This window comes from Oryctolagus cuniculus, chromosome 16, assembly GCF_051225735.1.
Source record: "Oryctolagus cuniculus isolate XC-2025 breed Fujian yellow rabbit chromosome 16, ASM5122573v1, whole genome shotgun sequence".
In the NCBI taxonomy this organism is placed as follows: domain Eukaryota; kingdom Metazoa; phylum Chordata; class Mammalia; order Lagomorpha; family Leporidae; genus Oryctolagus; species Oryctolagus cuniculus.
The window spans coordinates 73909517-73924315 of NC_142882.1; the positions used below are offsets into that span (position 1 = coordinate 73909517).

The 14799-nt window shown below is 44.3% G+C and overlaps 1 protein-coding gene across 6 annotated transcripts in view; it reads left to right on the forward strand.

Annotated features, from left to right (window-relative positions):
- ICA1 (islet cell autoantigen 1) overlaps positions 1-14799 on the forward strand; it is a 155825-nt gene that overhangs the window by 26288 nt on the left and 114738 nt on the right. For all 6 annotated transcript variants that reach the window (XM_008261686.5, XM_089315687.1, XM_051853319.3 and 3 more), the window contains exons 4-6: positions 2032-2104; positions 9181-9304; positions 13850-14048. In XM_008261686.5, the coding sequence (XP_008259908.1) occupies positions 2032-2104; positions 9181-9304; positions 13850-14048 (396 nt within the window). The remainder of the gene's footprint in view (positions 1-2031; positions 2105-9180; positions 9305-13849; positions 14049-14799) is intronic.

A 14799-nucleotide genomic window follows, 5' to 3' on the forward strand; every position in this document is an offset into this window, starting at 1 on the left:
TAGGCCATAGCAGAGAGCAGGATTGGAAGTGGAGCAGCCAGGACTTGAACCGGCGCCCATGTAGGATCACGGCATTGCAGGCAGCAGATTTACCTGCTGCGCCACAGTGCTGGCCCCGGCATTCCTCAATTTTTAAGTGACTGGTGAGAACAGTTCCTAAGCGTGTTTTTAGAGGCCCCACCCCCACCCCGGTGCCTGCACACTGGCATTACGTGAAGTGGTTTGCAAACAGGATAGTTGCCAAGGAACATACGCAGACTGCTGATTCCCTCTTGTTGTTGTATGGTGCCTGGCAGTCTTGTTTTTCTTTCCAAACAGGTAAAGGATGCAATTTAATACAATTGGAATTAGTAAGCATGTATCCCTTATGATCAGGTGTTATCAAACATTCCTAGGAAATGTTTTCTAAGATTTGTTTTATTTCTTTGGAAGGCAGAATGACAGGGAGAGACAAAGAGAGAAAGAAATCTTCCATCTACTGGTTCACTCCTGAAATGGCTGCACTGCAGAGGAAGCCAGGAGCATGGAACTCTATCTGGGTCTCCCACATGGGTGGCATGGGCCAGAGCACTTGGGCCATCTTTTGTTGCTTTCTCAGGCCCATTAGCAAGGATCTGGATTGGAAGTGGAACAGCCAGAACTTGAACTGGCACTCTGGTATGGGATGCCAGTGTGCAGGCGTCAGCTTAACCTGCTGAGCCACAACCCCGGCCCCTTTAGTCTTCTAAGAATGGCCGCTTGCATCCAGTTTTCTTAGATGACTTGGTCAGATTGATAATGAAGTAGTCATTTGTTTTCACTTAAATCTGGAAGTGCTTTTTGATACCAGAGCATAATTTGTATGACACCGTGGCCAGGACACTAGAACAGAGGAAGAGGGAAATCTTTGCCCTGTCTCAGGAAGTGGCTCTGCAGAGCCACAGTGTGTGTCTTCTAGATTTTCTTTCTTTCTTTTAAATTTTATTTAAGAGAGAGAGGAAGAGAGAGATTGTTCTTCTGTCTGCTGGTTTATTCCCCAAGTGCTTGCAACCGAGGGGAGCCCAGAATTCCTTCCTAATTTTCCACATGGGTAGCAGGGCCTCAAGCACTTGAACATCACCTCCCACCTCCCAGGTTGTCCATCAGCAGGAAGCTGGAATCAGAATAGAGCTGGGACTTGAACCCAGACACTCCAGTATGGGATGCAGGTGTCCCAAGTGGCGTTTTAATTGCACCAAACACCACCTCCTGCCAGTTTTTCTGTTGGGCACAAGCCCTGGTTTCTGAGTTATAGGACAGAGGGTGGAAAATGTATGAAGTTGGTTCTGACTTTTCTGGAGCTGTGTTGGTTTTTAAACGAAAGAGCAGGATAACCACGAGTTAAAATCTAGTTGGGCTCCCCTCAGTTCAGCCCCGCCTGCCTTCCCCCGGTTGCCTCTTGTGCAGTCAGAGCGTGGCCTTCACGTCCCTCACTGTGTGTTTTATGAAGTCATTGGGTAAATAAGGAGTGATGGGGACTGCCAGCTGAACACGTTTCTACCAGATGCCTCCTAACAGCATTCAGCTGACTGATTTTTGTTTTCTTTATCCAGTTGTTTAAGCATGTCATAAAATGCATTAAGGGTCACATAATAAGCTAATGTCATCTTTTAAATATGAAACTTAATTGGCAGATCCTCCATTAAAAAAGAAAAGACAGCAAGTGGTAAAAGGAGTAAATTTGATTATGAATGAATATTGGATCTCTGGTTTACCAAGTCCCCTAATTGTACCCTTCTCTTAGGATTTCTGTTTTTCAGCTATGGTTTCAATAGTCTGGAGAAAATATAATTGTTCTGCAGACCTTAATTTATATCACAGAGAAATGAATTCCAATAAATATAGAATAATATTCTGTGGTGATAGTCTCTGTATGTTCTACCGTGTAAACCAGGCACACTCAGATGATTTTGGTTTTAGAGGGAAATTCAAACATTCTGGTTATGTATGATGTAATTCTTGCCTTATTTTGCCACTGTCTTATTTAGCATTTTGTTTGTGTTTTTGTTATAGCTGTTTCACTCGATTCAGAGAACCTGTTTGGACTTGTCTAAAGCAATTGTACTCTATCAAAAGAGGATATGTTGTAAGTATGCTCAAAGTATGAGTATTAATCAGAAAGTGAGAAATGGCTGAGTGTTTGGCTATAATATGTCATTTAATATGATTAGGAAACTAGGCATGTTTGTCTTTGCTTTTGAAAGGTAAGGAAGGGGATCTCTAACAATTTTACTAATAGTTTACATAGGCTATTTAGTTTTTAAAGAAGATAAATATGTCCAAATAAATATGGACATACCATTTATTTTCCATATGATGGAATAATTCTATTTTATATCTTGGACTTTTTTGAGTTACTTTTATTTGATTGCCTAAGCTCCCTTCTAGTCAATTTTGTTCCTTTTAAAATGGTCAGAGAGAGAGGATGCATATAGTTAATTGATGGTGTTCTGCTGATATCACTTCTTTGTGAACATTTCTTGGGTATCGGCTTAGCAAGGAGCAAGAGTTTCAGATGGTTATTCTGTCTTAAAAGTCTTACCAACAATTATTTCTGAAATACAGATATCAAGTTATATATTACTATGTTCATAAATTTCCATTTGTAGGTCATTTTAATAGTCATTTCTATATTTATGAGGCTAGACTTTGGGAAGTCCTATTGCTGACTACTGCCAAAATGCCTTCTGATAATCATGAACTGGCAATTTGTAGTTTTTCTACCTTCATAATACTATGTTAAGACAACTATTTGGAGGAAGTTCAAAAATCATAGAATTTACATGCAGGATTTTGTAAATTATGTGATGATGTTTACCAAGTGTTTTAACTAAAACTCCAGGTCTCTAACTCCAGAGTCCTGAGCTAGGGGCAAATGAAGAAACGGGACCCGTCGCCCATCACTGCTGTGTCCCGCACCCCACCAGCCTCACACCCTGGCCCACTGTGCCTCCTCAGTAGTTCTCACTTTTCCCTTCCTTTCTCCATCTTCTCTGCCCCTGCTGTTGTTCAGGCCACTGCTGTTCCCCTCCCACTATAGTAGCTGAATCAGCTGCCTGTCTGTTCTCCTTGTCTCCACTTCTGCTTCCTCCAACCCATTGGCTACACTGCAGTCAGAGTACACTTGTAAACCTGAGCAGACTATTCCTTTAGTTAAACCCGGTGTTTGGAGGACTGACTTACTGGCAAATTGCCCTTTCTGTACCTACAGTACTCCTAATAGACACCATGAAATGAATCATTTTCTCCTTTGTGGGAGAAAAGAAAAGATGTTAAAAAGGTGTGATTTATTTTTTAAATCTTGGGAAGTTCAGTGTGCCCTGTTTGCATGAAACTATGCATACTGTAAAGAAAGGTGGGTATTTGTGAGATTTCTGTAAACAGTGGTTCTCTGAGCAAATATTATCCGTCCCTTGGATCCACCCCAGATTAGTTACTGGAGTAATGGTTGAGCACCACCAAGGTTCACGAGTACGTTGTAAGGTACGGGCCTACAACAGAGTCTCCACCCTTGAAGTAGTCATCAGTGGTGCCGGCAGAGCCTGGCTGTGGGTTGTGGCTAAGCCCTTTTGTGTCTACCCACTAGGCTCGTGTGAGCCCTCACAGTGGGAGTGAGTAGAAGGAGCTGTGCACTGCTTGGACTTGAAACAGATCCCAACTTTGATGGAGGACTAAAAATAGAGTGGTGGCTGTGAGGGTGTTGCTATGTAGCTGTCAAAGAGAGGAAATGAGCGAGTGATTTTGAGGCTATAATCTTTCGTAGAGGGAGCAGAGCACAGAAGCCTTTCTGTGGTGCTGCCCTTCTTGCAAGAACAAAGGGGGTGCACCCCGCACACATACACTTGAATTTGAAGTCTGCCCATTGAGCTAGGGAAGTTCCCTAAGGATCAGCCAGGAACTAAGAAGATGGAATGTCGGTGGGAGGGTTGGACAGGGAAGGAGAGGGAGTCATCAGGGAAGGAGGGAACCGTCCCTCGCTAAGATGCCTCCAAATACTTCCCGACTTTTAAAATCACAGTAATGTTTCACATGCTCGGCAAGTCCTTTGACTCAACCAGGCTGTGAGAGAACCTGAAGTGGAATACAAACAGTGTCAAGTGAACCTAATTACATTGCAGGTGAATGGCATCACCACCCTGAGAGAATGGAGAAGGACAAACTAATCTCAGCAGTTTCTGGAAAGACATATTTTTTATGAGAAACTAAAGTTAAACACAAAGTGAGCTGTACGAGAAAGCTGCACTTTGGTTAATAAGTTTGCTTCTCTAAGGGTGAGGATCAGCAATTCTGAAACTGTTCAGGCGCATACTGAGATTGAGCACGTTAGTTAATATGCTGTGGCTAACGAGAGCCTGCTATCTATAGCAGAAAGAGCTTACAAATAAAGGGAGAAGGCTAGAATGAGTAGCCTGGTGATACACTGACGTCACAGGTCTTGATACGAAATCATCTTTTTAAATATTTGTTCAGATAGTTAATATGTAGATATGGCTGTCATATGCGTGGGTTGATGTACATCGGTGTGTTTCCTGCCTCTGTCCGCTGGGAAGGACCCAGATCTTGGTTTCTAAATATCCTTCTCCAATACAAGGAAGGCAGCTGGGAGAAGTGATTGCTCCCAGCGGTAGGGCTGGGAAAGTTTAAGTTGGGCCTGCGGTGTCTTGCAGAACCGGCATGTAAGCAAGTCCTTGAAACAAGATGAGGGCATGTTGAAAGGACAGGAGCAGACCTGTGGTCAATAATGGTGTAATATGAGCAAGCAAAATAAATGATGGTGCTGTTGAGTTGTAACCTATAGGATAAAATAAGTATCCATTAAGTCTATATGTAGATAGAGAGATGCCAGCCCTTCCTTATAAAATAACTCCAGTTAATAAATATAGAAAGAATGAGGGAGCTACAATATTAGCATTAAACAAACACCAAGTGAGATTCATGGCAGGTGAGATTCACTAAGACTGCCACAACTAGTGTGTGAAAGTTTGGGGAGAAACTGGATGTTCAGAGTCTCATGTACTCCCTCCCCCCCCACCCAGTTGTTTAATAATTGTAAAAGGAAAAATGTAACTTTCAGTGGAGGAGCCCAGCAAACACCAGCTTCACCAAGTAGTGGAGGTTCCATCACCAGTGATTCTGTGTGTTGACACAGAGACCCTGATATGATGTCCTGAAGAGGACACTTCCCCCAGTGCTGTGTCTCCCCCAGACCCATAATTCCAGGCCTCTTCAAATGTGCCACATGCAGGAAAGATAAGACTGAGAAACTGTCACTAATTGAAGGAGACAAGGGAAACAGTATCTCAGTGCAAAGTGGGGTCCTGGAATGGGTCTTGGACCAGAAAAGAGACATACGTGAGAAAAGTGGTAAAATTCAAAGTCTACAGCTTAACTGACAGTATTGTACCCATGTTAGTGTCCTGGTTTTGGTCATTGTCCCATGATATAAATATTTAGGGAAAGCTGGGGAAGGATGGCGTGGGGTCCATATAGTGTCTATTATTTGTCTGTACATCCAATGTGTTATGTCAAGTAAGATGTTAGAAAAAGAAGGCTTAAGGAATGTAAGTTGATTCATATTATTCCCCTTCTTTTGAAAACCTCCAGTGGTGCTTAAATCAGAATCAGACTCCCATACTGTGGCTTCTGAGTACGATACCATCTGGCCCCAACTCTCCTCTTCACCTTTTCCCTTGCCCAGCCGCCTTCTTTTTTAATTTTTATTAATATAAAGAGAACATATCTCATTTATTTCATAGGTATGATTCTAGGAAGATAAGTATACCCCCCCATTCTCTCCCTTCCTTAAACCCATCCTTCCTTCCTTCCTTCCTTCCTTCCTTCCTTCCTTCCTTCCTTCCTTCCTTCCTTCCTTCCTTTTTTGTCTTTTAAGCATAATTTCAATCCACTCTGCAATCACAGGCTCAGTGCCAGCCCCTGGCTCCTGGTCTTTCCCCTGCCTGGAATGTCCCTGTCCCGATAGTCTCAAGAGCGGCTCTGGCCATTTGGAGCTTCGCTTTAATGGTCCCCTGCTCATGGAAGCCCTTTCCTGGCCACCCCAAGGCAGCTACCATTTACCTTCTCTTATTCTTCGTTTTTTGTGGCCGCATTCGGCATCCTTCCTCTTGGGTTTTATGTTTGTGATCACTACTTTATTTTTATCTCCTTTTGCTTGAATGTAAGTGCAGGGATTCCTGTGTCTGGTTCATCACTGTATTCCCCATGGCAAGAGTAGTGCCTGGCACAGAGTGGATCCTCTGTAAATCTTGCTGAGTGAGTTAATGCTGTCAGGCTAATTGGTTGCATGGTTCTTTGGTTGCTTTTTTAGAGGCACATCTGAACATCCAATCAGCAATTAAATATGAATAAGTTTTTGTCTCTGAATTAAGTCCGCATGAAGTGCAACTTTACAAGTAGAAAGTTTTGAGTTATCTGATGCCTGCATTGCACCTGAATCTTAAGCGCCTATAAATTACTCTCAGTGTGTGAATTTTTTGAATTAAGGAATGACCATTCCTTCTCAGAAAAACCAGCCTTGGGCCTGATGGAGCTCAAATTTCTGTGCAGTGCCTCTGAGTAGCACTGCCGATCATCAGAGGCAGCACTTAGAGTGAGGCCTGTTTGCCAGCCCAGGTTTAATCCTCAAGTGCAGAAAATGTGCAAAAATTATTTTAAAATGCTTCCACCTACTCAGGCTTATTTGGGAAACAGCACAATTCACCAGCTGTGTAACCATTCAGGTACTGTGAATTAGTTTCTTCCTGGCCTTAAGCTAAGTGCGTTCATTTGTGTGTGACTCGTGGCTTCAAGGTGTGAAAGGTGACAGTAGCCTCATGCCATGCTGAACAAAAATAAGAAAGTGCTCCCTATAGGGAAAGCATCATCATGAAGTTGAGTGAGTCATGCATTAGTCAATGGAGAGGAGAAGGAACAGGAAATATTAAGAAAAAAACCACATAATTGGAGGAATTTTTTTAGGTTACATACACCAACCATGGTATAAATATGAAATAACACTGTATAGTAAAATAAAATGCATAGGGTAACAAGCAAAACTTGTAGTCAATTCCACTTCACAAGCATTTAATTAGTGCCATAAATAGAAGATTTTATGCTTGTCCTGGGGAAAAAAAGTTTGGATGAGGTCCTGACTTGGAAAGCTAGTTCTGTGGGAGCATAGAGAAGTGGCCACACACACACACACACACACACACTCACACTTGCACACACACTTGCACACGCACACACATACTTGCACACGTGCACACACTTACACATGCACGCACACATATGCACGCGCACACACACACACTCAGAAGCCTGTGCTGCCACAGGAGTGCTCAGTCACCCACCTGAAGGTGCTGCTGTCCAGACATCAGGATCAGTGACCTCACAGAGGAAGCAGTGTTTGAGCTGGCTTTTGATTGACCAGTGAACTTAGTTTTTTGAGAGAGAAAAGAGGAAGGGGCATCGTTTATCTCTCAGGAAAAGTGAATTCTAAAGACAACTCTTGGCTGTGCCTTCCCAGGGGACTGTTTGGAGTAAAACGGAGTCACGGATGAAGAAGGAGGCCTGGTGGCTGTAGCTGTCACCTTGGATTTGTGGTTGCTGGCCAGGCTTCTGCGGGCCTTGTTGGAGACGCTGTGTCAGGCAGGAACGGGATGCCTTCTGAAAGAAGCCTGCATGGTTCACAAGAGCAGACAAGAATCCCAGTAGCATTTAGAAGCAGTTCCAAATGAAGCGTGAATGTGTCAGAGCAGAAAAGTGACATAAAAGTAGTGGTCCAGAGGATACTGGTAGTGTGTGTCCAGAGGGAGAAAAGGCATTCCAGAAAGCTCAGTGTCTCTCTTGTGTCTATGCCCCAGCTGTTGGGATGTGTCTGGGACACTCCCTTGCCCATCATGTATGTGGTGCATTGTATTTTATTCAATCAGGCCCCAGTATAAGGAAAGTGTTTTGTTATTATGATGCTATGAGTAGTTTTGCATACACGAGGAGTACTTCAAAAAGTTTTTGGAAAATAGAATTAAAAGTTAATCTTATTTTGGGTGCGAAACAATTTCAAAATCCATGCAAATCATGGGTCTTCAAAAAGTTCCTTGAAAAGGGATATAATGGCAAAAGCATGCATGGATTTCAACATTTTTTGTGCAAAAAATAAACTATTTATTTTTTTAAGATTTATTTATTTACTTAAAGAGAGACAGACAGACAAAAATAGAGATCTTCCATCCATTGGTTCATTCCCCAGATGGCCACAATGGTGGAAGCTGGGCTGATCCATCTGAAGCCAGGAGCCAGGAGCTTCTTCCAGGTCTCCCATGTGGATGCAGAGGCCCAAGGACTTGGACCATCTTCTGCTGTTTTCCAGGCACAATAGCAGGGAGCTGGATCAGAAGTGGAGCAGCCGGGACTCGAAGCAGCACCATATGGGATGGCTGTGGCTTTACCCACTACGGCTGCAGTGCTGGCCCCTAAATTTACCGTTTCACTCTATTTTCTCATAAGCTTTTTGCAGCACCTCACTTTCCTGAGGTTGTCCTGAAGAAACAATGCCCAAGAACTTAGGCACAACCAATTCCGATTTGCTTCCAACTCCATATTTTAAGAATCCAGCAAGTTGTCAACCTGGGGACTTACCTACCCTCACCCCCAGATCTTCACCCCCAGCCAAAATCCTGTGTCACAGATAAAAGTATTCAGACTGCTTTGCAACTGAGTAGAATGAAACTCAGAACACAGAGATCAAAAAGTCAGCAGGAGGGAATAATGGGAGGCAGCTAGCACTGCACTATAGGCAGCCACAGAGGATTCCCACAGTCACACTTGACAAACCCAACTCCTTTATTTCTGCTCGAAGCAGCACATTATGGGCTGGCTTTTCAGTCCAGAGGTCATTTTCTGGTTCTGATTACAGGGCAGCAAACCCACTGACAGATGTATTCAAGTGAACTTGATCTCACGTATTGTAAATGGAAGAGCAGCATGAAAGGTCATTGGCAGGGTGGGGGAGTGGGCATAGAACCTACCTTGTAGCCTGCCACTTGGATTTAATTTCATCGTGTCTGCCTCTGGAAGAGAGAGGACCTTGTGATTTGTCACTGTCGTTCTCTTTGTGAGCAGAATGCTATTGTTCATGGCTTCTTTTGGTCTTGTCTTCATCAGTCTTGTCTCAGGAAGAAAATGAACTGGGAAAATTTCTCCGATCCCAAGGCTTCCAAGATAAAACCAGAGCAGGAAAAATGATGCAAGCGACAGGAAAGGCCCTCTGCTTTTCTTCCCAGCAAAGGTGTGTGGCCTGCACCGGGGCTCCGTTGTGGGGTATCTGAAGAACCTGGGACTCACTGTTCGTGAAGGGGGATTGCTCAGTGTTCTTGTTCCTTAAGATTTATTTTATGTGTTTATGAGTCAAATTACAGAGAAGGAGACACACATGCACACGCACATGCACACTGAGATCTTCCTTCTACTGGTTCATTCCCTAACTGGCCACAACAGATGGGGCTGGGCCATGCAGAAGCCAGGAGCTACCTCCGGGTCTCCCACATGGATGCAGGGGCCCAAGCACTTGAGCCATCCTCTGCTGTTTCCCAGGTCCAGTAGAGAGCTGGACTGGAAGTAGAGCAGCCAGGACATGAACAAGCACCCATACGGGATGCCGGCACTGCAGATGGTGGCTTAACCCACTGTGCTCCAGCTCCTGCCCACTCCGTGTTCTTCAGACAGCTCTGCCTAAGAGCAACCGGCTAATCTGTGCTCAGTTCTCAGTTCATACAGACAAGTTAAGCATCCCTTATCCAAAAATGTGAAATATGAAATGTTCTAAAATCCAAAACTTTTTGAGAGCCAACATGAAGCCACACGTGTCCATTTCCACCCCTGACCTCATGTGATGAATTGCAGATAAAACACATGTGTACTGAAAATACTGTATTAAATTACCTTCTGGCTATGTGCATAAGGTATGCTATGGGAAGCATAAATTAATTTTGTGTGCAGGCTTGTTATCCTTTCTCAATATATTCTCATCATCTACATGCAGATATTCCAAAACTGAAAATATTTGAAATCTAGAACTTCATTTTTGGAAAAGGGACACTCAACCTGTACTCAATTTTCTGATTAAAATAACATGCACGGGGCGGTGTTTGGCCTAAAAATTAAGATGCCGGTTCAGATACAGTCTTATACATTCCATATCAGAGTCTGAGTTCAGTACACAACTCCAGTTTGTGACTTCAGCTTCCTGCTAATCCTGACCCTGGGAGGCAGCTGTGATGGCTCAAGAAATTGGGTTCCTGCCACCCACATGGGAGACCTGGATGGAGTTCCTAGTTCGTGGGTGCTGTGGACATTTGAGGATTAAACCAACAGCTGATAGCCTTCTCTCTCTCTCAAATAAATAAATAAATTTTTAAACATTTAAGGATAACATGTAGGATTCTCCCTCTCCCCACTCCCGTTAATTTTTAAAAAAATATTTCATGTTCTTCTCTATGGAGGCATGCGGTATGCTGATCACTGAAGGCTGTCCTAGGCTTATATTTGACCTTTACCATTGCTGCTGTCAGTCTGGTCCCCTTCCCGCAGCCAATTCTAGCAGGTGCTCAGTGTCCCGAGATTGGAGGGTCCCCTCCCCCTGCTCGCCATGGGCCAATTCGCCTCAAGGAGGTGTTGTTGATGGTGTACTGGACTGTAAATGCAGAATCCAAGTCTGCATTTTTCACATGATCTCCTGTTGTTGATGGGCATTCAAGCTTGGGAAGCTGTGGTACAGGGATTGTGGTAGAGTGATGGCACTTCTATAACACAACCATTCATGACTCATTTTTATGTCCACATTGGATAAAGCAGGATTCCCCCACACATCTACTCTTTTTTTTTTTTTTTTTTTTTTTGACAGGCAGAGTGGACAGTGAGAGAGAGAGAGAGAGAGAGAGAGAGAAAGGTCTTCCTTCTGCCGTTGGTTCACCCTCCAATGGCCGCCGTGGCTGGCACGCTGCGGCCGGCGCATCACGCTGATCCCAAGCCAGGAGCCAGGTGCTTCTCCTGGTCTCCCGTGCGGGTGCAGGGCCCAAGGACTTGGGCCATCCTCCACTGCACTCCCGGGCCATAGCAGAGAGCTGGCCTGGAAGAGGGGCAACTGGGACTAGAACCCTGTGTGCCGGTGCCGCAAGGCGGAGGATTAGCCTATTGAGCCACGGCGCTGGCCACACATCTACTCTTGATGTTTAAGCAAAGTGACTTTCCTTCTCTCTTCCTCCTACCCCAACAACTAACAACCCTATTAAATGTCACCCATCAATATTAGGCAAGAATTGTACCTAAAGAAGGCTTGTAGTTGTCCAAAATATATCGGCTATAAAATCCCACTCGCTCAAGTTATACAATGTTTTCATCTGATTGTTTCTCCTTACAATTTTCCCTCTCTGGGCAAGGAGTGGATCATCATCATGCTACATGATCTGTCTCTCAAAGCACACATATAGCACCTTATGGTTTTGTGACCCAACCTTCAGATACAAACAGGAATAGTAAAAGAAAGCAACAAGGACAATGCAGGTGGTGCTTGAAAGTATCACTACTACAAGTTTGCAAGCTGCATTATACCCGTCACTTAATGCAGTGTGGCCCACTTTGTGACATGGGAGATGGCCCTCTGCACGTGGCTTGGGTTTCCTGGTCCTCAGGTACTTGCTGGGCACGTGGAACCCCAACCTGGTCTCCTAACCATGGAGTAAGCAGCAGGATTACATGAACTTCTCATGAGGTCAACTCTCAAAGCTGAATGCACATGATTTAGGGCAGGCTAGAGTCATATACTTGCGGCACACACAGCATAATAGCATACAATATTATATACTAATTATTCAACACATTGCTATTTTGATCAGATGGCCTTAATACCTTTGTTTATTTCCATTCAGACTTTTTTAAACAAAACACCCATGGCACAGTCTTCCATTGCTTGGGCATGCCATGGTACATTTAACTTAAGCCCTCGGTTTACCTCCTGAGTCATTTTCCCCTTTCCTAATAAAAGGTAAGTGTCTTTGGAGTAAACCTTATGTCTTTGTTACTTATTCCCATTGGGTAGATTTTCATGAGTGAAAACATGGGCCAGTCTTGCAGCAAAGGTTGATACTTTTCAGTAACTGAGGTTTTGCCTTGTATAGACTCAATCCCTTATACCACGAGTGAGCGAGTTCTCTCACTTTTCTGGTTTTATTTAAAGCAAACTAAAGGGGAAAACATCACATGATTTTCTGTCTTTTTCTCCTATCATTGTGTTTAATCTCCCAAGATTTCTGTCTACCTTTACAACAGTCAAGTAAATCAAGGATAGTTCGTTCACAGTCAGTTGAGGGAAAGAGGCCGGATCCATGGGAAGCGAAAGCAGTCCAGAAATAATGATGAGCCTCAGGGTAGCAGTGAGACCTGATCCTCTCTTAGAATCCTCAGTGCACACACACTTCCATGCCGGGCTTGTTTTGCTGACTTATTTGGAGGTCCTTGCGCCGCTGCTCATTCCATTTGATAGACCCGAGTATTCCATGTGAACCAATAGGATGAAGCACAGCGTGTATTGGGAGAAAGCCCGCAGCATGTAGGTCGGCAGTGTGGACAAGCTATTGTTATAGAAGTGCTCGATATTTAAAGCAACACTTTACAGACGAGAGGAAAACCGGAGGGAAAGAGTCAGAGGGAGTTTTTTCTTAAACAATGTGTTGACCCATTTGTAATCTTACGGTACGGCACACAAGGAAGGCGCTGCAGATGTTATTGGAACTGCCAAAAGCTGCCTTCGGCTCCCTGACACCATTTGTCCTCCCGCCAAGTAAGTCTGCATTTAGACTGAAACTTAAAGATTCACCTTATTTTTATCTTTTGCATCTGTGCCTTGAAACTTCGTGGAGGGCCATGTGTCTTATGAGTGTGACTTGGGGCCGGCGCCGTAGGGTAGCAGGTCAAGCTGCCGCCTGCAATGCTGGCGTCCCATATCATAGGGCGCCAGTTCACGTTCTGGCTGCTTCACTTCCAACCCAGTTTCCTGCTGTGGCCTGGAAAGCAGCAAAGGATGGCCCAAGTGCTTGGGCCCCAGCCACCCATGTGGGAGACCTGGAGGAAGCTCCTGGATTTGGCCTGGCCCAGCTCTGGGCCATTGAGTCCATTTGGGGAGTGAACCAGCTAATGGAAGACGGATCTCCCCCCTGCCCCACCCCTGTCATATAAAATACTAAAATAATAAAAAGTGTAATTCATCTGACATTGCTCCTTTGGGGTAGGACAATGGAAGAGGCAGTATTTGCCCTCCAAAATACGTTTTTTTTTTTTAAATCAAGTTTGATGTGCCTCAAACATTTTTAAAACAAATGACAGTGTGTCATGGCGATTATACCCGTTTTGTGCCTACTTTAGTGAACAGTACACATTCATTTCCAGCCTTAAAGGGCCAAGGCTCAGAGGAGCACGATGCACGGAGTGACCAGGAATGGAAGTGGGAAATGGCCATGCCTTAGCCGTTCTCCAGTGATTCAGGAGCGATTCCAGCTTCAAACACGCGTCCTTTGCCCTGGCCCGAGACCACCCCCACCAACACTGATGGAGACAATTCCAGTGGTCCATGAACAGTAGACTAAGGAGTCGGTACCTAGGTACTCGGCTCTGGCTCACCCATCAATCCCCAGACATTTCATTTCAGTTAGTCCTCATCGAAGCTTGATGGAGTGTCTCCCGCATTCCTGGCTCATGGGTGTTCAGATTGACCACACAGCTAGGATTCAAATTGCAAACTGGCTTAGTTTCAAGAACATGGCTTTGTCCTCTTGTCCAGGTTGGCCTTGCGAAATCCTTTGTGTCGATTTCACCAAGAAGTGGAGACCTTTCGGCACCGGGCCATCTCAGATACCTGGCTGACGGTGAACCGCATGGAGCAGTGTCGGACGGAGTACAGGGGGGCGTTGTTATGGATGAAGGACGTGTCTCAAGAGCTGGATCCAGACCTCTACAAGCAGATGGAGAAGTTCAGGAAGGTAGGAGGTTTCCTGAGGGTTGCCAGAGGGGGTGCCTGCTGGAAGGTGCCGAGCTGATTTGAATGCCTCTGGTAAAGAAGAAATATCTCAAAGGCACCAAGGATGCAATTAATCATCACTGGTGTCTTGTTATGTGACAATACCAATTAATGTGATCTGTAATTCTCTAAGGATGGGATAGAAGAGACAGCTGGAAATGGCTGGAATTTAGTAAATGCTTTTAATTGAAGTCAGATTTCCCCATAATGTGCACTTTTGGTAAGATTGTCACTTTTGAATGCCTTTTCATGCATAACTAAAAACCAGGATTAGATCAAGTGAATCTGGAAGGTGAGAACAGACTACTGGGGTAATCGTTTTTAATTGCTAATGCGTATGAAAATGAATAGAATAATGCTGCTCTTTTGTTTTGTGACAGGTTCAAAGCAGTGGGGTGTAGTTGTAGGATTAACTGGAGTGGCATTGACTCCATCTGCTGTAGGCCTCTCCAGAAATTTCTCTAAAAAATAAGTAGCCAAGGAGATGGGTACGTTCTTAAAATTTCCCCGAAATAACTGCTACACAGCAGAGGAAGACTCTTGTGTTTTTAATGATATTCTGTCAATCTCGCCATTTGGATATTTTGTCATACAAGGGTATGTCCCACCACCAGGTGGCAGTCATGGACTGAACATTTATGAAAATGTAGCCAGATTTTTGTTGTGTACACTTGGTAGTTCTTTGTTTGGTCGACTGGATATATTTCAGGGTG